General features: G+C 42.1%; 2 protein-coding genes and 1 long non-coding RNA gene across 4 annotated transcripts; 1 reads left to right on the forward strand and 2 right to left on the reverse strand.

Moving 5' to 3' along the window:
* Positions 1 to 209: 209 nt before the first annotated feature.
* Positions 210 to 6,488, reverse strand: LOC136763303 (zinc finger protein 706). 2 transcript variants are annotated; one of them, XM_066717211.1, is made up of 4 exons: positions 6,466 to 6,488; positions 4,394 to 4,535; positions 2,860 to 2,973; positions 210 to 1,781 (listed from the first exon to the last, which is right to left on the reverse strand). In XM_066717211.1, the coding sequence occupies exons 2-3, from the start codon at positions 4,526 to 4,528 to the stop codon at positions 2,878 to 2,880; spliced, it is 231 nt and encodes a 76-aa protein (XP_066573308.1). In that variant the 5' UTR covers positions 4,529 to 4,535; positions 6,466 to 6,488; the 3' UTR covers positions 210 to 1,781; positions 2,860 to 2,877. The 2 variants fall into 2 exon arrangements, with proteins under 2 accessions (XP_066573308.1, XP_066573307.1); XM_066717210.1 differs by lacking the exon at positions 6,466 to 6,488 and adding an exon at positions 5,773 to 5,881.
* Positions 6,489 to 8,243: 1,755 nt separating this feature from the next.
* On the reverse strand, positions 8,244 to 14,446 carry LOC136763304 (orexin/Hypocretin receptor type 1). Its single transcript, XM_066717212.1, has 8 exons — positions 14,271 to 14,446; positions 12,371 to 12,673; positions 11,373 to 11,551; positions 10,568 to 10,811; positions 10,330 to 10,445; positions 9,849 to 10,093; positions 9,579 to 9,700; positions 8,244 to 9,261 (listed from the first exon to the last, which is right to left on the reverse strand). Exons 2-8 carry the CDS (start codon positions 12,603 to 12,605, stop codon positions 9,047 to 9,049), a joined length of 1,356 nt encoding a protein of 451 aa, XP_066573309.1. The 5' UTR covers positions 12,606 to 12,673; positions 14,271 to 14,446; the 3' UTR covers positions 8,244 to 9,046.
* Positions 14,447 to 22,602: 8,156 nt separating this feature from the next.
* Positions 22,603 to 26,505, forward strand: LOC136762800 (uncharacterized). Its single transcript, XR_010820903.1, has 6 exons — positions 22,603 to 23,159; positions 23,551 to 24,001; positions 24,355 to 24,412; positions 24,698 to 24,774; positions 24,889 to 25,020; positions 25,460 to 26,505. It is a non-coding gene; the product is annotated as an uncharacterized LOC136762800 (long non-coding RNA).
* The last annotated feature ends 1,119 nt before the right edge of the window (positions 26,506 to 27,624 follow it).

Raw genomic sequence — 27,624 nt, forward strand, 5'->3', positions numbered from 1 at the left:
TTGCACTAAACTCCAAAACAGATGTCAACAGGCCCATATATAAAACACTTATGACATGGCCTTCCATTTACAAAATTAAAATTAAAAAAATAAATACAATTGTCAATTTGTATTTATATAAATAAATACAAGCAGAGTTTTGTGGTTTTTAAGGATCAGTCTGGGTTCAAGGCTGTGATGCAACACATTGTCAGAAAACAGACTCTTCCTTTGATTTGTTTCAATCATTTATTACCATACAAGTTAGTAGTCATTAAAAATCTCAGGTAGGGAACTTATTTTATTTTTTGTTTTGCAATTGATATGTACATGGGATCAAAGACACAGGATTGCATTCCCTACCTACCCCCCCACCCCCAATCACCCTAACCTCCAAACTAATTAAAAAAAAAGAAATTAAAGCCAGAGTTTTAGTCCAGTGAGGTAAGCAAGCAGATTGTGTCAGTGGTCGATAATCGTATTGCTTTTCGTTTGTTTAAAACAAACCAACAAAAACCCCAGCATTTACCCCCTTCCTCACCCCCCCCCCACCCCAGCATAAGTATCTGTGTTCCACTCAGAGTTGCAGTGTTAACATCTTATGAATTGGACTCTATAGCACCAGAACTGGGTCAGACTGGGAAACACCCCCCACCTGGCCTTGCAGGTCACGGGCCCCAGCAGAGACGACAAAAACACACAGAGGGAGAAAGTGAGGGATTGTGGTTTGGGTTTGTGTCTCATATTACCTGTAACACGAGGACATTTATACAGTTGTTAGATGGAAAACATAAATGACAGGACAGCAGAGGAAAAAGTTAAAAAAAAAAAAAAAAAAACACTCACATGCCTTGAATGGGATTCAGTAACTTCAGTACTTTTCAGTCCACCTTGAGCTCTCCATGAACATAACCAGGTCTAATCATTCAATTCATCGCCACTACTTTAAAAAACAAAAATCTTAAATTTAGCCAAGTGCTTTTTTCATTCTTGTTTTGTATTATTCACTAAATCACAACCAACACATAATTAACATCAATTAATCAAAAGTAATTAGATTAAGTTAATGGAGAGGAAGTTAGAATAAAAAGTGGAATTGCAGTAAGCCGCCAGCCCTGGACAATATTTTACAGTACAGAACAGCAGGGTCCCCAGCGCCGGTCCTGGAGACAGACAATTCTTCAGGTTTAATAGGCATCTTCAATCAAGGGCTCAAGAAGTCCCTCCAGAATAGACCACCAGTGTCCAGGACCAGAGCATCCTGCCTCTCACACATCCAACCCCATTGCAAACACCATTTTCTTAGAAAACAAACCAACCAGCCATCCCACACTTTTAACTCCTTTAATTACTTAATTGGTCCTGCTGCCAAAGATCGATCATTTTAGTGGACAACTTAAAACAAACTGACAGGAGCGGGGAGAAAGACAGGATACCCTACAGCTGGGAGTGATGGTGCCAGCTGCAGGAAAGGGAAGTGTGTGTTTGCATGTGCCTGTAGGAGGGGGGTGCTGGCAGAGTCGGGGTTCGAGAATTGAAAGGGAACGTTGTCGATGGTGCTCTCATTTTCGAGAGACAAAAATATAAAGGAAATGACAAAATAAAAAATAGTCTGAGGTGACAACCTAGCTCTAGCATCAGTAGAGACAAGTTATTACCCCCCCAGCTCACATTACTACCCCCTCCCACCCTCCCGCCCCTCCCCAGGTCCGAAGCGCAGTACCAAGGCATTTGGCGACCCGACGCGCCAAGTTCTGATCTCTTTGGTCGGGTCTTCTGTGTCAGTGTCCTGGCAGTGAAGTCTGGGGGCAACACAAAAATAATTAAACTTCTCACACTAATGAAGTGCCCATTCACCTGCTCCTTCCCCAACTCAGTTCAGCAAATCCTGACAATCTCCAGTTCTCTCCCGGAGGGCGGAATGAGCGTTTCAATAAACAAAGAATCAGGGATGAATTGTTTCAGGCTGGTTTCAGACCCAGGTTAGCAGTGGACTACACAATGTTAATTTTGCTGGGCAGTGCAGGTCTGGGAAACCAGATTATTCAACTAAACAAATATAAAAACACTGCTTCATTTGAGAATACTATGCTCTAATACTTTGACTAGAATTGCATGTTGTTCTGATATATTGTACAAGGCAGAGAAAAATGTTTGTTTACTGAAACTTTGCAGAATTAATTCATTTACACCAAGTCACAAAGCGGAGGGCCAGTGTCTGGTGCCGAGGACTGTCCCATGTGAGCTGGCGCTGCTATTGTCAATGGGACTTACGAGTTCATTGACAATAAACAAAATTGACTGGAAAAAAAAATCTGACCTTGTAAAATACTGTTTTATTGGTGTAAGTATTTTACATTTCAAAATAAAAAACAATCAAAACAAATTTTAATACTTGTGATTAAAATTTTTTTTTAAATCAATTCTTAAAATCACCTAAAAAAAATTAAAATCTTAGTGATTAACAAAACATATGAACTCAAATAAACAAGTGCTTAAACAAAACAAACGTGATTAAAGCAAACTGCTACCTACAGAAAAAGTCAAATACATTGAAATTAACTGAAAATGCACCGGACAAATAAAAAAAACAATTAAAATGATAAAAATAAAAAACAAACCAAAACGGTCCGATGCATTTAAAATTAAATCCAAACGGTCAATGTATTTGACAAAAAAATAGAACAAAACTAACCAAAAAAAACCCAAACAACTAGTGCTTTAAAAACAACTAAATCTTTAAAAACAGTTAAAATTCATTTTTAAAAGTCATTTTAAAAAACAATCATTCATAAAAGGGTTAACAAGATCTTGGACTCGGGCTTGTAATTTAATGAATGAATGAATAAACTAACGAGCAAGTGAGATGGGGACAGGTACCTTGTGGGGTCTGTGGGCTCAGGCTTGCACATCCGCCAGCTCGGGGGGCATGGGAGACTTGGGGTGCTTGCTCTCGAAGTGCTGCTTGAAGGTCTTTGGGTCCGGCATCTGGGTCTGCAGGGTAATCAATAATCAATAGATCGATCAACCCATCTGTAGGCCGAGCCTCCGGTGGCCGTTTCTCTGCACGACTCGCCCATCACGTCTCCTCTTTGAAGTCCCTGTTCTCTGTCTGCTGATTAGTAGTAATTGGTGGATCAGAAACTAGAAACCGATTGACCAGTCCATGGATCAATAATAATAACTAGAATGCTAAATTTCCTGGAGAAACTGTCTGCATGTGACAGTATGTTTCAGTACTATATGAGTTGTATGTGTGTGCAAAAGTATTTGTTGTACTACTATAGTAAGTACTATAGTAAATTGCAAGGCACTACAGTATAATATAGTATACATTATATTACAGTATGTTGTAGTACTGTAGTATGTACTATCGTACACTGCAAGGTTGTACAGTATAATATAGAATACAGTACATCACAGTATTTTATGTAGAAAACACCGTCAGCATGAAGCTGCCAAGACCCCCTATAACATTCAGTCGAGAAACACCCCTGGTCTACAGTATACATTATAAGATAGCATAGGTCATTAAAGTAATGAATCATATGGAATAATAATATCAATCGGTACTACAGCTCTGTATACACAAATTGAATGTAGAATTATTATTTATTGTAAGTGAAATATTAGTATATAAAGCAGTATTAAACTAATGTAATTTAGTGTGTGTGTGTGTATGTATATATATATATATATATATATATATATATATATATATATATATATTATATATTAGTAGTAGCAGTGGAATAAATATTAGTATATAAAACAGTAGTAAACTAATGTAATGTAGTGTGTATATATAAGTGAAATAAGTATTTGAATATAATACAATATTAAACAAATGTAGTGTAAGTATTATTAGTAGAAGTGGTATGAGTATTGGTATACAGTATCTTATGGGGATATCAGTTGCATAAACAACACTGATCGGCTACCGGCCGTTCAGTTGGCCTGTCTGCGCGCGAGAATCCATTCCACCATTGAAGTCAATGGGAGACTGTGGGGTTTCAATCGATCAAAACTCAGTAAATATCGATCCCAGCTGTGAAAAAGCACACCACATGGTATCCTAATGAACCACTGTGTGAAGTTCGGTATGTGTACATTAACAATTGTAGTGTGTAGAAAGTGTCTGGCATCAGTCTGTGCACCAGAATCAATAAATAACATCTCATGCTGTACCTCTCCTGCTGCTTAACACAGCTGCATCCTGTTACAATAGGGGGCTGCAGTACCAGAACAGTACAATAAAGACTGACAGACAGACTGACCCCACACACAGCACAGGTGATGGAGGGGAACAGACACTGACCCTAGACAGACCAACACTGCCCCTCCCACAGACAGTGGGACAGAGAGACGGACAGTCCCAAACACAGGGCAGGTGATAGACTGTACACAGACTGACCCGGCACACAGGACAGGTGAAGACGAGTGCAGCCTTGGCTGCGGTCTTTTGGTCGGCCCCCTGTTGCTTCTTCTTCTCCGCCTGCTTCTTGGCGTTCTTCTGCTGGGACTGAATCTTCTGCTGCCCGCGAGCCATGGCGCTCCTGGAGGGGGGACAAAAGGGCGTACAGTGAGCGTGATGGAGAGACGAGGTCAACACAACACAGACACGGTGGGACTGAGAGACTGAGGCAGGGCAGCATGATGGAGTGCATGTGAAAGCGTGCAGAAAAACCCTGAAACTCAAGACACTTCCATGTGCTTCTCAGACTGGCCTGGTGACCCGACACTGCACTTCAGTCGCTGAATGTGTGCTTCTGTCCCCAGTGCCCTGATTCAAAGGACAGAGATGTTGTTGTTGTTTTTTTTAACTTTCTTTATTGATCCATTAATACAACAAGAAACAAGGTTTATATTCACCAGGAACCAACTGCTTACATACAGAGCCTTTCATCGGGATACAGCTACACCAACAGGAAGAGGAGGGACTTAAGGATGCCACTTACACACAGGGGCACACGATACTTTGAACTAAACGATCTGTATTAAACTAGGTCTATCTATACAATATGGAATAATGTTGAAGAGAAGAGGTGCAATACAGACAAAAACAAACCGACTGACATCCCGTGTAGCCAGGACACAGGAAACACAGCTTTAGCAATACCCGCTTCGGTTATACATTTAATGCATTGCTTTATATTGACTGTATATCGATGTATTGTTGATACTTAAATGAAACAGGAATACAGAGTAGAAATACAACACATCTTAGCTGTAACAAATACAAAATACATCGCACAGTGCAACATACGATTGGTATGGGGCTGAGACGCGCATCACTCACAAACAAAAACACAGAAACAGCTTCAGATACATAAATATCATTTTAGTCAATCGCAATAGAGTGAAGATGTTACTGATTACGCTCTAACCAATCGGGAGCCATGAAGGCTATTGTTTGGGCTCTAGTGCGTAAGTTTAAAACACCGCAGTTTCACCTCAGAAAATATCAGGGAAGAGATTTTGGCGCCACAAGCCCTTAAAATATGGCACAATAAACAATCTGAGGAAATTGTGTAACATGTTTGATCGACGAAACGGAGAATATCGACGGTAAGATGTCTGACGGGCCTAGCCGTAAACACAAACCAACTCGAGCTACACGACATGTCTGTCTCTCTCCATCTCGGATCAAAATGACCATTTAGGACCGAAATACGCTATTTTCGAAGACCTCTTCCGCGATGGATTAGTGACAGAGATTTTCTGGGTTGTGTATACTGTCATACTGTAAAACAAATAATGTAAAAAGAAAATGTGTTTTTCTTAACAATTTACCTTAGCGAATCTCTTTCTCGTTCTCACTCTGTCTGTCTCCCTCTTCCTGTGGGTGAGACTATACGGACTTTTCTGGTGAATATTTCCCATAATGCCTCGCTGCTCGCAGAGACAGCCGAGAGCTGCCGAAGGTGACGTCACAAAACGAAGCGATTCGTGGCGAGCCTGTACGCAGTAATGTGATATAGCTAGGCTTAATAGGCTGTAGTTCATGTTAAGATAGCTATATCTGCTTTATTAAATAATCCCTAAATATAAGTGCAGCAACGTGCATCTGGAGAATATAATATTAACATCATGTGGGGAGTTTGCAGGGGGCATTATGGTAATAACAGTATTCACATATAAGACGAGGTTTTTTCGTTCGTTGTTATGGTAATGTAGGTTATAAAATAATAAGGTAATTAATGAATGAACCTAAACCATATTTGTGATTTCAAGTACATACTACCACTGCAACTATACAATTCAGAAGATTAGAAGATATTAAAACTATGAGTGTGTCCCCATCATGTACGTGTCACTTGATAGACAGGACTGTTTTTGCTGTTATATACACGTACGAAGTCTAACAGTGACATTGCCCATGTCTTAAAGCAGGCTTACTTCACAATCAATCACATTGCTGTGCTTTAGCTCTGCTCTAAACGTGGGGGCTAGATGATCTATAGTAACATTATAAACAACAGTTACTCATATGCGACGTCGGCTGTCTCCGCGACCAGGAGTCACCTTCGGCGGCTGTCGGTTGTCTTCGTGAGCAGTGAGGCATTGTGGGAAATGTTCACCAGGAAAGTCCGTATAGTGTCACCCCACTTTGTGTAAATCCACCACCGACCCGAGGAGTTCATTGCTGGACGCAGTGGGAGAAGATGTCCGCCTTTTAGAAAAGCGCCTCCTAGCGCCTCGGAGGGCAGACGCAGTCCTGTGTATTGACACTATTACACAGTGGTGGTGTTTCAATTATATGGATTCCCATAACAACACAGACATACACGCACTCACACTAACACACAAACACTCTCTTTCTGAATTTCAGTTTAAGGCTCTTTGTTGGGATGACTTACAAATCCGTTTTCCATTTTCACAAACATTGGATGGGCATTTCTTATTTTATTAAATAATATTTCCCTAGTATATCTGGGTATATTTATTGCAGTGCAGAAGAAAGTGCATCAGTGAGCACAGTACCGGTCCTCTCTGTGTCTGCCTGTTTCTATGGCCAGGCTGTGGTCACTGAGCCTTCTGACTCATTTTTCATTAGGTGCATCCAACATTTTAGTGCCATTTTCTTTATGTTTATTAGAGCTGGGTAATGGCCTAATTCTGCCCTGCATGCTTGATTTTGTGTGTTCTAGGGTATTGTTGCCTAGAATGAAGTGGTATTTGTTTCCCTGAGATCTTTTTTTTTAAAGATAAGGTTCACTGCCAGGGCCCAGGTCTGACAGTCCTGCTCTAGTAGCAGCACAGGGTTCTGCTGCAGCCCTGGCTCTGAGGGCGATGGCATGACCAGGTCATCTGTGTAGAGCAGGAACCCATAGCCAACCCATTGATGTATATAGTATCTGGGTGTTGAGGATCTTGAAGAACACCTTCCCCAGGTAACTGCTCACACAGGGTCGTTGTTGGGGTCAAATTTATCTCCACTCTTGTACTTTACGGCTTCTTATAGTTTTCAAAATATTTCTTCCACATTGTTCCATCTTGTATTGCCAATTCGTGCTCTTTTGAGTTTATATTGTTCCACATTTCCCAGAAATGGTTTTAGTCCTTAGTTTGTGTTTTCTCTCTCTCATACAGTTCTTGTTATAAATGTTATAAAGCTTAATTTTGTAAGAGAATTTGATATGCATGGTTTTTCAGTCAATCTAAATAAATAGTTGAACTGAAAACTCATAGGTCAATTGGTTTCTTTTTAGATTCTTTTTAGAGGGAAGATGCGGTCAAGTCACAGATGTGCAATAATCATTTATTTGTGACAAAAATAGAAAACTAATATCATTCAGTTATATTACTGAAAATAAGTAATATTAAGCTTCTGCTGGATTACAGAAAGAAACAGATAATACCCGATTTCTCCACTTCTCCTCGCAGGGCAGCTTAAGTCAGTCTGGTCAGGCAGGCAGCGGTGTGCCTCTCTCTTCCTCCTGCTCTTCTTCTTGTCGTTGTCTCCTTCTTGAACCCCCAAACTAACTTCTCTTTCTTTGTCCATGGTTTTATAAGGTTTCCTTTCAACCAATCATATTTTGGCAGCACGACTCCATGAGAAGGGTACGTGATACAGCTGTACCTCAGAGGACGGGTATCTTTTGGCCTCTGGACACATAGATAAGCCAGGGTCTACCAGGGGCCTCCTTAAAATTTAGGGAACTAGATATTGGGAAGAAGTCTGTTTCCCGAACCAAATCAAATAGCATTGTATTTTTCTATGGGAAATTCTTTCTAACAAATAATATCTTACAATTTATGTATTCATTTATCCATGTATTTATTTATTTATTTGGTCATTACTGGAAAAAAAACAAATGCATATATTTTTGTAAAACAGTATTGTTAACCTGGCTCTCTTCATCAAGGTGTTTCTGTTGTCTCCAGGGTTACTAGTTTGCCACAGCAGCCATGGTTTGAGGTCAGTTCTGTTCCTGCGGTGTAGTGAGTCTCTGGGCCAGTACTGCGCTGGGTTGGTACTGGTTCTGACAGTCAGGGTTGGGGTCGGAGGCTAGGACTCTTAGCTGGAGTCATGGAGAAAGGGCCTTGCTTCTCTTGTGCATTGTCTGGTTATATTTCCCTCTCACAGTGAGTTACTGTCTGTCTCTCTCTCTCTCTCTGTGTTGTGTTTGTGTGTGAAGGGGTTTATTTTATACTGTAAATGATAAAGTTTTAAACCTCATAAGCATATATATTTGGAAACAGCAGCATACCTTATTTTGCCTTACTCCTCCACCCCAAACACTGCCCCTGCTCATTCTACTTGGGGGGGTCCTCAGGTCAAGTAAGTCTAGGCCAATATAAGGGGTTATTCACACTCCCTGTGAGGCGTTATCAGCACTTGTGTGTGCCGTGTGTTCAGTGTGTGCATGTGTGTGTTTAACCGATATATTTACTGTGTGTATGTGTGTGCACGTGTGGTTTGTACAGTGTGTGCTTGTGCGTCTGGCATGTTAAGTGTGTCAAACATGTTCAGTATGTGTGTGTTTTCACCTGTGTGTGTTATATCAGTGCCTAACTATATGTTCTGTCTGTGTGACATGTCCAGTATGTGTACATCGTGTGCTCAGTACATGTTTGTGCCATGTTCAGTACATGTGTGTGGTGTGGGCGTGATGCTGGCCAGCACGACATGTTCAGACGCTTGCGACGACAAGCGGCTCCCGGTCAGAGACTTCTGGCTGGTGCTGCGGTCTGTGCAACGAGACTCTGTCCTCTGGCAACAGCGCAGGCCCTGAAAACAGCAGGAGAACGCTGCTTTGAACTCCTCACGAAACTTCCCTGAAAGAGAGAGGGAGAGGGAGAAGGATTGTTGGGAGGACAGAAAACATATTGTTATCAATATTGTTATTATTACTGTTACTGCCACTGTCACCACTGCTGCTAGTGTTAATGACACTGCTACTGCTACTGTTCTTGTTCTTAAAGTCGCCGTCAGTGTTACTATCACTACTGTCAGTGTCCCTGCTGTTAAAACTCCCTGGTAATGTCGCTACTGTCAGTGTCCTTGCTGTTACTGTCCCTGTCAGTGTCCTCGCTGTTACAGTCTCTGTCAGCGTTACTGTTGCTGCTGTCTCTGTTGTCATGGTCTCAGTCACCGCTGAGGAAGTTGTAGATGATGGGGTTGGCAGCGCTGTTGGCGTAAACCAGCCAGTGTGAGAAGGTGAACCAGGCGTACACTGTCTCCCTGTCTGCTGTGTTATCAAACACCCCCGACACCCTGACATAGAAAGGGAGAGAGAGGGGAGGCGGGAACAAAAGTAAAGACACCTGGCAAGCAGTGTAAGAGACAGACATACAGACACTCACAAACACACACTTATACTCACACTCATACTCAACACAGCGACTGACACACACACACACACCTCTTGAGCACGTTGAGCAAGCTGATGGGCAGGTAGCACAGTGTGAACACCAGAAGCACCACCAGCAACATCCTGGCAGTCTTCCGCCTCGCCCTGAGCTGCTTGATTTCGGCACTGAGGGCAGTGCATCGCCGCGATGACGCCCCCCACAGCCCCGCCCCCAGGCCTGGCCCCGGCCCCGCCTCACTGCGCCACGCTCCCTGCACCCACTGCCTGGACACTGTGCCGCCGGAGTTGCCTGGGATCTGAGTGTGAGAAAGAGAGAGAATTATTGTTGTAATTATTATTTTATTATTATTATTATAGTATTTTATTTGATTTCATCTTTATTAGTTAATTCTGTCAGTCATTGCTTTAATCATTGTTTAAAAGTATTCATTTACATTTATGTATATACATTGATCTGTTTATTATTGCTAATAGTCGTGAACAGGTGTATGTGTATGTAGAGGGCCCTCCTCCTTTTCCCCCTCTCCCTCACCTGGCGACACCACAGCTTCCTGAAGATCTGGAAGTAGGCGATGAACATCAGACAGAGGGGCGCCAGGTATGTCACCATGAAGAAACAGATGTGATACACGCGGGGGTACACCTCCCCTGATAGAGAGAGAGAGGGGGGGGGACGAAGAGGAGAACATGTTGTTGATGTCGTTGTCCCCCACGTACTCCTCCTCCCTTCCCACCCCTCCCCATCCCCCCCAGCACCGCCCCCCCCTCACCGCCCCAGCGCTCGTCGCACACAGACAGCAGCAGCGTGTGATTGGCCAGCTCGGGGATCATGCTGCTGGTCTCCATGACGATGGCCTGGGGCACCATGATGGTAAGGGACAGCACCCAGATGAGCAGGATGCTGTGCCTGGCACGGCGAGCGGTGCTCTTGAACAGCAGTGGGTGGCAGATGGCGTACCAGCGGTCCAGAGCAATGAAACTCAGAGTCAGCACTGAGACAGACACCGATACTGTCTGAGAGAGAGAGAGAGAGAGAGGGGGGGGGGGGGGGGGAGATTTAAAAAACTTTTACAGAAGTATTTTATTGGACAAAGCTCAAATCACAAAACATCACATCAAAATAAAATAAGTAGAGAGAGTGAGAGAGGAGACATTTAACATAGACTGCCACTATCTCAGAGAGAGAGAAGGAGAGAGGGAGATTGAAAGAAAATAAGTGTACAAATAGTAACAAAAAAAATGTAATTGTATGTTGTAATTCCTGGATAAACCACTAGAGGACAGCACTGTATAACAAAAAGCTTAAGGCACCATATCCAGCCCAGCTGCTTTCAGAGCAATGGAGCTCCTGCACAACGATTATAAATTACCCTGTCTATCCACCTGTGCATCTCTCTGTCTGTCTACCTCTCTGTCTCTGTCAGTCTGCCTGTCCATCTCTCCGTCGCTGTCTGTTCAGTGTATTAAATCCAGCATCTGTACACAGGCGATGAACTTGCTCAGCCTGTCTGTGTGTGCACCTGTCCATCTCTCTAGGTCTGTCTGGCTGTCTTCTCTGTCTTGTGTGTCGAGTACCTGCAGGTAGGGGATGACTTTGCACAGCGTCTGTCCAAAGAACCAGCTCTCCGTGATGTCCACCACCAGACTGACCGGCAGGCAGATGGCCGTGACCAGGAGGTCGGCAAGAGACAGGTTCACTATGAAGTAGTTAGTGACCGTCCGCATGTGGTGATTCCTCCACACTGCCAAACACACTGAGAGAGAGAGAGAGAGAGAGAGAGAGAGAGAATATAAAGAGAATACAAAGAGAATACACCCTGGCAAAGTATCTCTTCACTGTCAGAGACTCGAAGCACAGACGGATCCTGACCAAGTACAGTCTTAGTGACCACAGCCTGGCCATAGAGATGGGCCGACACAGGGCAGAGCTAGCTGCCCAGAGAGGAGCAGTGCTGTGGTCACTGTGAGACGGAGAGGTGGACAGAGATGCACTTCCTCCTAAACTGCAATAAAAATACCCAAATTAGGGAAATATTATTTAAGAAATGTATAAATATTATCAAATTTGTTTCAGAATTGATGAAAAAAAAATGTGGTATCCTACTAGGAGAGGACACACAGCCTTGTTAGTTCAGTGTGTGATTATAAAAATAAATCAATCAATAAAGTAAATGTTCATGTATATTAAGATTTTATTTATAGATTATATCGTACTTTATTTTACTGTAATATATTTTATGAAAAACACTGACTTATTTATTATTTTTCTAATCTTTAACTTTTTTTTCCAATATATGTATGTAATGTTAATTGCTTTGGCAACACTGCAGACCTGTTTGTCAAGCACCCTTGAATTGAACTGAATTGAATTGAATTGAATTGAGAGAGAGAGAAGGCAGGGGAGAGGCAGGTGGGTGAGGGGGGCAGAGAGGCTGATAGAGGGAGGTGGGTGAAGGAGAAAGAAGGAAGAGAGAAAGGGAGAAAGATGATGGCGACAATGTATCCAATGGAGCATATTCCATTTCTCCTCCTCCCTTTTTCCTCCTCCCTCTCCCTCTCTCTCTCAGACTCACCCAGGGCATTGCCAGTGAGTGCAATGATGAACACGATGATGTAGCCGGCGATGAGCACCCACTCGTACTGCCGTGGGAACAGGTAATCCCTCCACAAGTAGCGCAGGATCTCCTCCTCATAGTCCACATGCCTCCCTCCCCGCACCTCTGCTGTCACATTGGGCTCCTGACCCCTGCCCCCCCAAAACCCCGCACCTGAACCCAGCCCCGTCCCATTGACTCCCTCTTGGTCCATTCTGCACTACGTTCCACCCAATGGGCAAAGAGGCTCAACTCTGGTCACTGGAGAGACTGGGAGACTGACTGAGAAGGAAGGAGAGAGCGAGAGAGAGAAGGTGAGAAAGTGACAGAATGAAAGAAAGAAAGTAAAGAGGTTAATTTACCAGTTGAAGGTTACACTGGATTATTACTATTACTCTGCATGTGGGATGTGAAGCTGCAGTTCTATTTCAGAATTATAATTAATTATTATTATTGTCCATTTTGATAATCACTAATCACATTTCATTGCAGCAGTCACTCAAATGTGCAGTGTTGAATAATACATCATACTGTAATATACTGTAGTGCTGTATTATCACTGCAACATTTCTTGAATCTCAGATAGTTTAATATCTTACAATCTACTTATATTTCCAACATCATATTGTCAGTAGAAGCAGAATTTAAACCACCTGCTGTGCACTTTCATTTACACAAGGATGGGTCACCCAGTTAATGGTCACAGCTCCAGAGTTGGGTTATACAGCTACAATCTATGGTGAGCCAAATGTAAAATGCATCTGATTTAGTAAATAATTATGATTTTTCTTCCACTTTTATAAATATTTCACATTTTAAAATAAAGACTTAAATGCTACAATCTCCATTTTGAAAAATACATATTTGCCGTTTGACTAATAATGCATAATAAAGATTTAGCTTAAAGCTTAATGTTAAATCTAAATGTTAAATCTGGGGTTTGGATATTTAAGATGCAAGTAACATTTTTGTTCAAATGTTTAATATTTTGAAAATGCATTGTTTTACAGTTGGCACCTCATAGCAGTAGGAGCTCGAATTAAACAAAAATGACCGAATTAAACAAAATTGTAAACCTCCGGCTGTCACCGCAGATATGTCTTCTTTTAAGAAACAATTATTAAATTAACAAATAAACTTTACTATGCCTGGGTCTGTCGAAGTGTGGAAACGCGCCGGTATAACATGATTACAGCCACCTGTATCCGAGACGATCCTGCTAATGGTTTACCTGTGTGGTAAGCACCTCGTTGCGATAAACCTCATCTTGTGCGCTACTGACTTTTCGATGTCATATAGTGATGATAATGTGCTGCGGTTGTGCGTCGCACAGAAACACCTCTTTTTGGTCGCACACGGTACAACCCGCATCACACACCGCAGACTGACCACAGGTGACACTACTGACTCGCACAGACACAGGGAGAGAGGGAGATTGATTTGAATTGGAAATGAACTGAATTCAGTTGAACCGAGAAGATGCCAGAGAAGGTGAATTAGAAGAAGAAGAAGAAGAGTAGCGTGATTTAGAGAGGGAGGAGGCAAGGAGATGGAAAGCAGAGACATGGATGGTGGGAGACGGAGGGGTGGCGGAGCGCTTACCTACTGTAGATTAATTACGCCCTCTGGAGTCGTCAATAAAATGATATAAATGTAGATAAAACACAGAGTGGCTGCCGAGCGTCTCACCGCTGCTCCGGCGAGGCGAGGCGAACGGACCGCACGCAGCGGGGAAAGTTCGGCGCAACAGTTTAGCGCATAGAGCAACACGCACACACACATTACCAATATACACACACAACCCAGCACTCAGTCAATAAACGGACACACAGACAGACAACAAAATCCGTTCACTTCATAGCCGTCCCAAAGCGTATACCTTCGCTGCTCCCTGATCCCGCTGCTGCTGCAATGCCAGCGCTGCTCCGGTGCATTGTGCTACCTGCAAAATACACACCGAGAGAGCGGGTCCACAGACGGCCAGCCTGTCAGGCAATTAGGAGCTGATGCAAGGAATCTCGTCTTTGTGTGCGGTTGGGGGCAAGAAAATGAGAGGAAAAGTTGGGAGGTGGGTTCGATTGGAGTGAAATTATTACACACACACACACTCATATATATATATATATACACACACACACATTATTTGCAACTACTGCAGAGTTCGAGATAAGACGGTGGGGAGGGAGGGAGGTAAAGGAGGAGGAGGAAAAGAAGAAGATGGTGGAGGGGAACGATGCTGAAAGGGGGCCTGAAGGAGAGGGGGCTCTGCATTATTATTACAAGTGTACAGTACTCAAGCTCCCACCTGCTCATCACAGAAATTAGTTGCCTCTCTCCATACACACACACATGCACACTCCTTAAATACTCTCTCTAATGTGCACTCATACCCAAAACACACACACATTCACAGTAAATGCATATAGATAAAGGTAAGAAAAACAAAACAGCTCCCCTTCTCTCTGCCCTTCTTTCCTTCTCTCTCATTCTCCTTCTCTCACTTTCTGCCATTCTCTCCCTTTCTACTCTCTCGCTCTTTCGCTCTCTGACTCACGCATGCAGCCCCAAAGGAAAATATCACCTGCCTCCTTCCTGCTGGGCCTCCCTCTCCTCCACCTCCACTTCCTTTCATTTTTAAATTATCCTTCCTTCCCATTTTTCATCTCATATTTTTTCTCACTCATTTTCAGTAATTACCTCTCAGTAAGTAAATCTCCTCTCTCCTCATCCTACTCTTCCTCCTCCCTCTCTGGGGGGGTGGCAGGGTCAGTCAGTCCTGCAGGAACAGAGAGAGAGAGAGAGAGGGAGGTGTGTAAAGCATAAATAATAAAATAATTGTATTATTAATAAAATAATGACAACTCAGCAGAACTGTTCTTTCTTATGTAGCACCTGAGCCTGTGGTCTCCCTGGACGTAAGGGGGGAGGTGGTATTCCTTTCCGATGAGGGTGGGTTCTCAGGGGGCTCACAGGCCACTCTTAGAACCCACAGTGGTCCTGGGGATAGGGGGCCAGGAGCTGTAGAAGTGAATGACCCTGGAGGAAATGCAGTACCAGAACATGAATGGTGCCATAAAGCACTTTCTTATAGTTTCTTATATTATATATTTACTTGGTTTTCTACACTGATTGATTTATTACTTGTTATTCACTTGCATTTGATTATTAGTTTACTGCACTTCTTTATTCACTTGTGTTCCACGTGACACTGATGAGACACACCCGACTTCACTAATGGCAACGGCATGGGAGGAAAACAAACGCAGCCTCGTGACTTCCACCCACCCCAGCATAAGTATGCGGCAACACTGCACTTTCCCAACATTCATCGCTATGCATCCCTCCTCCACCCCACACACCATCTTTGTAACAACTTCTTGGCTCATTCTATCTAGTGGGGGGGTTCCGATGACCTCGTCCTCATGGCCAGGTTATCATTCCTTTAGTCAAGCCAAAATAATTAGTTTACCTTCTATACTGCATGTCTATTGGGGTTGTCTGAACTCCTGAATGTATTGATGTTTTACTGCCACTTCTACTATGCCCCCCTCCCTTTAGCACATACTTAGGACTGAACTGTATTGTCTGCACTTGTTGCCTCATTGTACTAGGATGTACAGATGGGTGACAAATTAAAGGAAAAACCTGAATAAATGAGTGGAGGAACATAACTAATTCAGATGCCTCCAAACAGGTGTACTGCATGATACAATTAAGCAATTAACATCCAATCATGCTCTGTGGTATGTATAAAAATGCTGAGCAGGCCCAGTTGACCTCGTTTGTGGATCAAGATGGCAAGAGGAAAGGATCTAAGCGACTTTGAATGAGGGGACATTATTGGGGCACCATAGACACTGGTCTACAGAGATGTAGAAAAAAGTGATATGGTCAGACGAGTCATTCTTCACCATATTCTCGACAAGTGGGCGAGTGAATGTGTGGCAACACCAAGCTGTGCTACAGGGAGTCCAAACGCAGAAATGATACCCAGCAAGTGAGGAGAGAGGCCAGACAGGACTAGAGCCAGGGTGAGTGTGGGGACCTAGGCATCGCAACACACTCGCAAAGTGGGGACTTAGTAGCCAAGTGGTGACCTTGCTATGTCCCCACTTGGCAAAGCCTTTAAATCATGTAAAATTGTGCCTAGACCATTCATTTGATTCCCCGGAGAACTTTCAAACAAATAGGGATCAGATCAAATTATACTATTGCATGTTAATATTTATTTAGAAATTGTTTGCACACATAGGTGTGTGAAATGATTGTATACTATTCAAGTGGGGACATGTGTTGGTCTGTCTATGGGCGTGGGGACTCCACTGTAAGGGCTGGTTATAGAAGATGTTATGAGGCTTGTGAGGATGTGGATGATACAAAAAGCTGATCTTTAGCATGTTTTTCTTTGTTTGTTTTGCAAACGTATTATTTTTACAATGTATTTAAACACATAGCCTGGTGTGAGTGTCGTTCTGGCCTATTTAAATGGGGACTTTTATTAAACTTGTCTGAAAATTATAAACGCAATCAGGGATGACAATACGTCCATAATTAATTTAAAAATACATTTGTTAATTATGCTTCTGATCTATCAAATGTTGTCTGGTGTCGTACTTACACACACACTGGTGTGTGAGGGTCGGTCTCTGGTATTCAAGAGGGGACTCGTGGCCTTACTTGGGGACCCCCCAGATCCCCACTTGTTACTATCCAAATGGGGACTGTTTTGTAAAGTTTAGAGTTTCTCCACAGGGAATTAAGGACCCGATAAGTTGTAGCACCAATGATTACATATAATACACAAACAAACTGAAAAACATGTAATTATCAATTTAATTTAGTAGTCGGCAGTAAAACTAATCGACTTATAACTACAGTTACTCTCACAAAGGTGTGCGAGTGTCGTCCTGTACCATATAGGTGGGGACCTGTGTCATTCTGCACCACCCGAGTGGGGACTCTATGATGAATATTAATAGAAGAAATTACCAACCTGCTGAGGGATCACACTGATAAACCTTGACAACACAAGTCACAGTCTAATGGTGAGAGCTGCTGTACAGCAGGTACCTCTAGCAGACAGGCGTATTGTACTTCGACTGCTCGATCACAAACAGTAGTGTGATAACAGTCTTCTCTGAACATCATAGAGAGACAATACTGCGCAGGGTACTGTGTATTACCAGCTATTACACATACACAGCTGTTCTCTATTCAATGCAAAAATGCAATTAGTCTGATTGGGGGTGGAGGGCAAAACAACAAGTAGATCAATCTGAAAAAACTAATATTTGGTTGAGTTAAACTATGTGATGTATAAAAAGTAGACTAAACAACACAGTAACAAAATGGTAAAAGAAGTAGATGTTTTTTTTCAGTATTGGCAATTAGCTCACAAATCAATTTCAGCTCTATATAAAAATATATGTAGTTGATGCAGTTTACTTTTGAGAAGAATGTGCAAACATCTCAAATTAATAAATCACAAAACACAAGTCACTACACATTTGAAACATTACTCAAATTTATATACCACATTGTTATGACCCGTCTTCTCAAGCCATTCTATGATCACAGCATGTATTTTGCATCATCAGTCATTTAATATCTGGGTCTATTTCAGATGCATTGGTTATTAACAGCGATGGTTCTGTAACACCTGATTTTTTGTTTTTTACACATCACCCCCCCTTTAGGAGGACAAAATGAACCTTGTTTTTACATACTGCGTGACATACAGTTTTGTTACATATGTTAAATACATACATAGCTTTTACACTGTACTTCTCATAGTAGTCACAAAGCAATACATAAATAAATATAGTTCTCAGCAATACATAAATGTATCTGAATTATATAATTATGTTATGATTTTTGTCACACCAATTCCCTACAGATCAATCCCATCCCTCAGCTTCTGAACCGTTCTAAACACATTATTAACACTGTTATTGAAAAATTATATTATTCATTGTTTGACTTTTACTCTGTAAGTCACCCAGCATAGATATCAGCAGAGTTGGTTTAAAATTAATTAACCTTCTCAACCAGTCCTGAACCTGTAACCAAAACAGAGCTACCTGCGAACAATACCAGAACAAGTGCTCTAGTGATTCTCTCTCTTCATAGCAGAATCGTCAGTGCTGTGACGCTTTTATGCCCCATATATACGACATTCTATTGGTTGCCAGAATTGTATATAATAACTTAAATTGAAAAGCTCGAATTGTTGAATCAAGCGTTATCTTCATTGTCAATTCATAGGCCAAGCACCATGGATTTGGGACATCAAAAGAAGCTGAGCAAACAAGTTCACGTCCTTTCCCCTCACCCACTTGCCTACTCCATTTCTGCGGTAAGGCCGCAATTGGTTGATTGTAACTTTGGAGTGAGCAGACCTTCCCATATAATTTGGCTAGCTGCAAATGTGACATTACATCATTATTGTTCATAAAATCTTTTAGAAAAGATTACACCCTAAATTTGCACATAAAGAAAGTTTTTCTATGTATTAGTATATTTGAGTTGAATTTCTGGCTTTTCAGGCAGGTGAAATTGAAATTGCAACCAACTCTGTATGGCTTTTTTACAAAAAGGAGATAATCAAAATAGTTTTTTGTTAAATTAACTGAAAATGGTCACTTGTCTGTATGGTCAATCTGTATAAAGGTAAAAAGGCCATTTCTAAATAAGGGGTGAGCATTTATTTTTAATTTGCTGGAGAATCAATCTGGGTTACGATATAATGTTTGTATTACTGAAGCTTTTAGTGTAAGATTTACCGATTTAAGATTTAGAAATGTAATCCCCCAAACTCAACTTCATTGTACAGATAGGCCCGTTGAATTTTATTAGGTTTACCGTTCCACTTAAACAAAAAATGTTCTGCTCATATAATTTACAGAAAGATTCATCTGGAGTAGGCAATGACACAAGTAAACCGTGTGTAATATATAGGTTGCATCTTTTAATGATCCAATACGTAATAGTACATTTAATTTGACCTCTGTAACACCTAAATTTTACCTGACCTCTAGATTCAATTTATAAGTAGAACTAAAAGACAATACGACATTAGATTTGGCTATGACATCAGGATTGATACAGCTGCTATTATGAAAAGCCCCTCAGGGTCTTCAAAGTCCCCTGGTGCTGGTAGAGAGGGCCTCGTCCTAAAGGATTAGTGTGTGTTACAATGGTAATTTATTTAAACAAATTTGTTGTGTATCCAATTTTTTATTTTTTTCTTACAACGGAGTGCTGGATAGAAGACTTCTGTCTAAAGGAACCACAAATGGTGTTCAAGTTACCCCCCCCCCAAAAAAAAAAGTCTGGAGGACTGAAATCGAGAAACGAGGACGAGAGTAAGAGCCAAGAAATCAAACTGTATGAATATCAAACACCAATCAGGTCGTAATGATTGTTTTAGTGGCAGAATTTTAACAATAAAATGTTTCCTTTTATCGTTTTTTTGGACAGACATGTCTCAACCCAGGTCAGCGGGTACCAGGAGTTAGAAAGTCACAGCGTTCTCCGTGAGGAAGCCCAGCCCGCTGAGCAACACTAGTGTCTCCAGTTCACTGAAGGAGGCCCACCAGTCCGCAGCATCATCTTCAACATCATCCACTACAGGAACCATGTTTATCTCTCTCTCTCTTTTTGACTAAACCGTTTCCTCTGCAGGTGTCCAGCTGGTGAGAAGGCTAAAGGTCACCATTAGACTCATTAGCCTTTGTGTCGTCTTTGAAATGACTCTTAACTGTTTGCAGGCAACGCTTTCTCGTATAATAAAAAAATACAGGAGGACATGTGTGGGCTCAGCAGCAGATTGCAGCCCCAGGACCTCGCGGGGATGAGCAGTGCTGTGGGACAGAGCAGCCAGATGTTTTACATGTCAAGGTTTTATTTTCGTACTTTAAAATCAAAGAAAACACAACCAGTGAACAGTACAGGCGAGAGGAGGCAGTGAGGATTTTGAACACTTGTTCTGTGACCCACAGCTCATTGCCCCAGTCCGTCCCCTCACCTGCACCGTCCCGGGACTGGCCACCCCCTCATTGGAGAGACACAAGGGCTTTAAATACTCCATTCAATTAACCAATTAAACATGGCACTAGAGGAGGAGAACACAAATTTATGATTATGATTAAAGAAAGTGAAAGACGTGCAGTGGGCTGATACTGTTACAATATGGCTCAATGGGAATACATTTCATATTATTACCAGTAGCAGCTCCTGACCATAAATTTAGGTGGGGCAGATTCTGGATCGTATCGTATGCTATATGATTAACCTAAGATTGATTGACAAATGAAGTCTGCGCTGCTATATTAGCTTGTCCAAGCATAGCTAGTTTCATTGCACAGCTAAAATGAGCTTTGCTAGATGTGTGTTTTTTAGCCTTTTCAGAGAAGTGCTTTAAATCACAAACACCTACGCTACTCCACACATCCCCCTGTTAAAGGACGCAAAAGCAAACATTGGAAACAGAAAACCTTATTCCGTTTAGCACAACCAGACAGCCAAGACTTTTTGTCGTACCATGACCTGGAAAATGTCCTGTTGAACGACCTACCATTATCCTTTGTTTGTTGTAAGATTTTTATGTCTGGCTTGTCGGGGCCAAGTTGTTTGATGGCCATTTTCTCGCTAACTGACAATCTCTCAAACGAGTTCTGTAACAGAAATACTGTTTTATTTGGTATAGTATTTTACATTTTCATTAAAAAAAAAACAATTCAATTTTTTAATACTTACGATTAAAATCTTTAAAAATCAATTCTTAAAATCACTTAATTTTTAAAATCTTTGTGATTTTAACAAAAAACAAAACAATTAACTTCAAAATAAACGTGCCCAAAACAACAAAACAAATGTGATTAAAGCAATAACTGCTCACCAACATAAAAGTCAAATACATTGAAAATAACTGAAAATGCATTGGACAAAATAAAGAAACAATTAAAAAGGAGTTCTGTAACAGAAACTCACCGCTGCTGCACACGGGATGATCGGTGCCACTCGCCGTCTTCACAGTCTGACGCACGCCTTTGACACAGACTTATATACCCTTCGCTGACGCGGAATGATATAGCACAGCCGGAACTACGTTCACGTAACGTAAAACCAGGCGGGCCGGTCTCATCTCTGCCCGCATGGCTCTCTGTCACCACAGATTTACATTGGAAAATTAGTGCTTAGTGCAATCATTAATATAGTCACCCTGTCAGCCGAACCATGCGCTAAATTTCAACATATCAATTGCGACTTAAAACAGCCTAGAAACTCCGAAAATATTTTTGAAATAATGATGAACACATTCACGAGTTAACAATTTTAGGCTTTATTAAGTTTATATATAGTTCTATGTTTTCAAGTGGCTGAATATTTTGGTGGGGCCCATTTCTAATCTCTAATATCTGTATCTACACAACAAGTCTAAAGTGCTGCTACAAAATTCACCCCAAAGCCAAGCGCACTGAGCAGGACGTGTATATGACATTACATCACAATACAGGACTTTGTCCTGTGCATTATTGATAAAAAATTAGATTTATGATCTGAAATGTGTACACGCACACACAGTATATACGCATGCAATTGTATTATATTGCAATCCACCCTACACACTTTATTGTCATTGACCAGAGTAGTGTGACCTGTATTCAGTAACGCTCATTATGACCTCTGATTTCTTCTATGAAGATGTGAGTGAGCAATATTCATTAATGCATGTGAGGACATGGCTGGATAGATGTGATGAAAACAAATCAGAGAAAACACTGTGTTGTGAACCTGCATTTCCTAAGCGTTGTGAGAAGAAGTTTGAAACGGCGCAGTTAGACACGCGTCTCGGGGGGCGTGGCTGGCGCTGCGACGCGCTCCTACGTGTTTCCCAGTTGAACGTGTGCTGCCCAGTAGCCCCCGCATCCAGTAACATCTTGTACAAAATCAATGTGGCTAAATGGTAAGAACTGAATTTGAAAGCCCACTTTGATCAAAGTCTCCTCTGTCACAGCTGTTACGGGGACACATTTAAATTTAAAATGACCACTGTATCTAACCTGCTTTTGCCCAACCGCTGTATGTGCTACTAGTGAACCGAGAAGATGTGAGATGGCCTACGTTGCCTGCAGCCTGGTGCGTGTGGGCTGGTACTGGTATAAATCGCGCAGACAGGAGCCCGGCTCCAGTGCCGACACGGAGGAAGGGACACCCGGTGTCGGACACAACGGCTCCCAGGCCACTGACCGGTTCCGTCTCTCAGGGGTCTACGAAATGCTGCGCATGCGTATGTTTAAAGACGAAAACTCAACTGGAATAATTGAAGGAAACGGCGCTTACGTTTTAATGTACAATAATTATTTCCAAGCGGTAAAGTGGATGCTCACAATTGTCGTGTTTTCAAAATACGCATGCGCGGCATTACGTAGACACCTAAGAGACGGAATCGGAAAGGGGGCTGGGAACTTTTGCATCCTATGTCTGTATGTATTTAACCTTAAAATAATATTTGTCAGTTATAACCCTATGCAACACAACGTGTAATGTTGGTTTCCACTTGTGTTGTTGTCGGTCATAACATGAAAGTGCTCAATTTGCCGGATGCAGTGGAGACGTCTGATCTTCTCAATGACAGCGTTGTTTCCAAAGCCGACCATGAACGTCCAGAGGAGTTGGAACATCTGGAGGAGTTTGAACATCTGGAGGAGGGTCTAGACCCCGAATGTCTAGAGGAGCTCGAAGTTCCGCCTTCAACAGATATGAGGTACTTCTGAACAGTTTAATCTCCAGTCTGAGCCTTTCTAAGATTTCTAAGATTAAATATATCATATCATATATTTTTGGTGCATCTTAAAATAAATCATGAGTCATGGTGGCTATAATGTGGGGCAGCTCCAATCAGTAATTCAGTTGAGAATGTGGAGAAGAGATAGGAACACCAGTTTCCTAAACAATACTTGTGGTCACTTTTGAAAGGACGTCCACTTTGTAACCCTTAACAGAAACATTGTGTGTGACTTATTTCAGTGCAGCATTAGTGGGCATATTACTAAATGCTCATGTTGTGAATTAAGATCCTGGGGTTGAGAGTGGAGTTTACTCATCCTGAATCTGTCTTGCTCTGATGCTGTCTGGTGCTGCTTGCCAAATCCAAGATCACCAAGGAGAGGTTTGCCATCAAGGCCCTGAAGAAATGGCAGATTGTCGACAGTGGAAATGTTGACAGGTATGGCTTTATTTTGCTTCTAGTGACGCTTCTGGGTTTGTAACAGCAAACAGCAAAGATAAAAAAATATGTTTTTAATGCTACACACCAAGGCACTGTATCAGCAAGGTCTTCATTTACTTTTTTTTCTGTCTTACTCTGCAGGAAAGCTGCCATTTTGTTGCATCTGCTGACAAGCTGTGTATAAATGTATATTGACGTGCTCTCTGTTTGTTGTGTTGCCCCAGCCTGCTGTGTGAAAAGCGCATCAGTGAGCAACCCTTACTGGTCAATTTCTTTGGCAGCTTCCAGACCGAGGAGCATGTGTGCTTCGTCATGGAGTTCACTGCCGGTGGAGACCTCATGATTGTCGTCAATCTGTTCTTGGAGGCCCGGACTGTGTGAGCTGCATGACGTCTCGCACAGTGATGATGTCGCCTTAAGGGAGTTTCAGAACTGTGAACATATAGAGTCAGAAATTATTGCAAATTATTACTACTAACCTTTGGCACACAACCTCCCAGTAACAAAACGAGGCACAATTAAATCATCATGATCATAAAAGGTATGAAGATGCATTTTTAAAAAGGACCAACTAGACAGTTTTGGGTGTCTGTTAGTTTTTTCTTTTAGATCCGATCACATAGACTGCTGGAGTTCTTGCTTTGACAGAAACTTGCAATTTGAACTTAAAAATCAAAGAGGACAAAAGTTTTAAATGTGTTTTTTTGTTTTGATCTCTTTTCTGCAACAGATTTTCTGCTCCCTGTGTGGTGGTCGGTCTCGAGTTCCTGCAAGAACATATTACACAGGTAAGTTATCACGCTTCAGTGATTTTTACAACATACAAAGAAGAACAAATCTACAGTCTCACTGAGATCAAACCCAGCCTAAACTATTCACCTGTCTCCTTTAATTTCTTAGGTTTCTTGGGATGCTCACAAATCACAAGTCACGTCCTAAAATCAGTAGACCTCTGCCTGAATGCACACAGTGTGAGACGTGTGTCCTTTAATGGCTGACAGGAATAGTTCTTGTGTTCCTGGCAAGTTCTCTTTGTTCTGCAACCAAGTGATTACACTATATGTTTATTTCAGGGATCTGAAGCTGCAGAACCTGCTGCCAGGCCGATGACGCTACATCAAAATTGCGGACTTCAGTCTTTGCAAAGAAGGTACATTAAAAAAAATATATAGTATTGGTTTCCTAGTTGATTTATTAGTTACTTTGATGTATCATTGAAATTACAATGCGTTATTCCCCAACACCTCTTCATTGTTCCTGTTAGGGATGGGCTTCGGCGAGAGGACCAGCACTTTCTGAGTTCCTTGCCCCCAAAGTGCTGACAGAGGAGTCCTACTCTTGGGCCGTGGACTGGTCGGTGCTGGTGGTGATCATCTTTGAGATGCTGTTTGGCGACGTGGGTATTCTTAACACAGCCTGATGTTTATACCTCTTGAGTTTGCGAAAGGTGTACTAAATGTAAACCTAATCTCACAGCTCTAAAATATAATTGATCTGCTCTAATAAGTCATGTCTCAGGTGTGATGCAACCATTTTGTTGCACAGTATACACTGTTTGTGTCTGTGTGTGTCTGTGTGTCTTTTGCATTCCTGAGCTCAGATTGCGAATATAGGCTTGGTATGGACTGACCCTTTAATGTCCTTTCCTCTCCTTCTCCTTGTGCCGTTAGCGTCCTTTCTGGGACATGGTGCCTGGGGGGTGGAGAAAGAGACGCTGAAGAAGGGTCATGCCTTCTTCAGGGTGCATGGCACACACATCCGCTTCACGGCCTCTCTTTCACATGAAGGCGGCAACACCTCATCCTGACCGTCCTTCTTTCCTTCTCTCTTTTCAGAGTGTGAATTGGCGAGGGCTCAGAGTGCAGACAGTGACCTCTCCTTTCATACCAACCGTGAATGGCCGAGAGGATGTGGGGAAATTCGACAACGAGTTCACCACCGAAGCCCCGGTCCTCAGTTTCGAGTCCCGGGTCTTCAGCAACGAGGAGCAGGACTTGTTCCAGGACTTTGATTACGTTGCGGACGGATGTTAGCGATGGCCCACAAACACTCCAGACTGAGAACTTGATTATGAACACTAGTATTGACTTCCTCATATTTCTTATGTCTATTGTCACACCGTGGGGGGTGTCTCGATGCTGGGCTCTTGTCACAGGCCAGGCCTCAGGAAAAGAGACACAGGAACAGGGAGTCTATGTTGAAATAAGTGCAGGTTTATTTTTAGCGCCAAACAAACAAGAGAAAACCCAAAACAGAACTCCAGCTCCTCGCTGAGCTGAACCACTCTGTGCAAACAGGTCCCTCTGCCTTTACTATCAGCTGGAGGTTTGTGTCGCACAACTGGTCCTCTGCACGGACGACCAATGTCTGTTTAACAGCTGAATGAGCCAGTCTGTCAACGAGGAGATAAGCACAGGTGTGTGGGTCCTGGATGTGATAGAGGATTGGAAAGAGGGAATGAGGTCAGGTTGCGAGCTCTAAGGTTAGTAATGAGACAAGTGTTTGAACCTCTGGCCTATGTGTATTCGCCACAACCCAAAGGAGTTGTTGCAAAGCATGTGGGGGGTTGAAATATGATTTCTACACTTCTTTCCACATTGTGATTGACTTCTCACTCCTTTGTTCTGACTTTCTAACTATTTCAATATATTATTTTGCTTCAGCCCCTTTTAAGATACTACAGAAACAGAAGTAATTGAGTGTCTTTAGGTCTGGAAGCAAAACATCAGTTTTGTCTCAAATTCTTCTCTCAATCAGTTAAGAGGGCAGATATAGAAGCCAGTATTGTTTCCTGCTTTGTATTCACCCTGGTTTGTGCCAAAAAATGTATTGTTTTTTATTCTCAGCTTGTTCCAAGATCAATTAGAGTTGAACTTAGTGAGTTTTTGTGTGTGTTGTGTGTGTGTGACTGTGAGTGAGTGTGTAAGTGAGTGCTTGAGAGAGCTGAATGCTCTAACAAGTCTGGAGAGTTGACATAAGTAATGTCGTGTCATTTTACTCAAGCAGTTGCCATGTCCTCATACAGTGATCATGACTCTCGGCAGCTTTGCTATCTGCCAGAGGGATGCTCTGCAACAACAGGTAATAGAACAGCAATAACCCCTCCCCCTTTCTGGGGCCCATCATTTTAATATTGTTCCTTTTATTATTATTATTATTATTATTATTATTATTATTATTATTATTATAATCATGCATGCAAGCCTGACTGGCTGAAACCCTGGGATACTCTGTGAATCCCAGTCTGTTGTTCTCTGTATTGTGTTCTCTTGTGCACTGGCTTCTGCGCACTACATGCGGATTTTAAAAGTGCGTATCGAAGCTCCAGTTAACGCAATTATACTGTAAACTTGGTGGTGCTGCCAAAAATTATCGCAAAACAACAAAGCAAGGGCAGCTGTGAACAGTTAACAGCCCAGAGCTACCAGACTCTGTCTCTGTCAAATTCACAATTCAGAATTAGTTTTATTGGCATGACAACTGCTGATTTGCCAAAGTAGTAAAATACAATAAATTAATGAAATTGGGTGACAGATAATGCAATTCATTATAACATAACACACAACTCAACACTTTCTCTCTCTGTCCCTTTCTCTCCTTCCTTCCATCTTTCTCACCCTTTGTTGTCGCATCTCCTCTCACATCCACTTCTCCTCCGTCCTATTCCCCAGCTCGCCACCTGAGGTCATCATCCCCAGAATACGGAAATCCGCTTCTGACATTCCTCAATAACCCAATTAACACTCCAAGTCACCATCTGCACTTCCTCCATCACTCTCTTCTCCCATTGGTTCCCACTCTCTAAATCTGTTACCTGGGTCCCTCTGCCCCTGCATATATGTCCCTCAGTTTCCTTAACTTATTGTGAAGTTTTAAGGTCACTACAAAAGGTAGGCTAAATGTTTGATTACCGATTAAAAATACACTTATAATAACATGTATATTAACTCTTGCAGTGTAGTTTGAAAGATACATTTTTTTTGTTTCTGCCAGTTCAGTT

The sequence above is a fragment of the Amia ocellicauda genome, chromosome 11, assembly GCF_036373705.1.
Source record: "Amia ocellicauda isolate fAmiCal2 chromosome 11, fAmiCal2.hap1, whole genome shotgun sequence".
Lineage (NCBI taxonomy): Eukaryota > Metazoa > Chordata > Actinopteri > Amiiformes > Amiidae > Amia > Amia ocellicauda.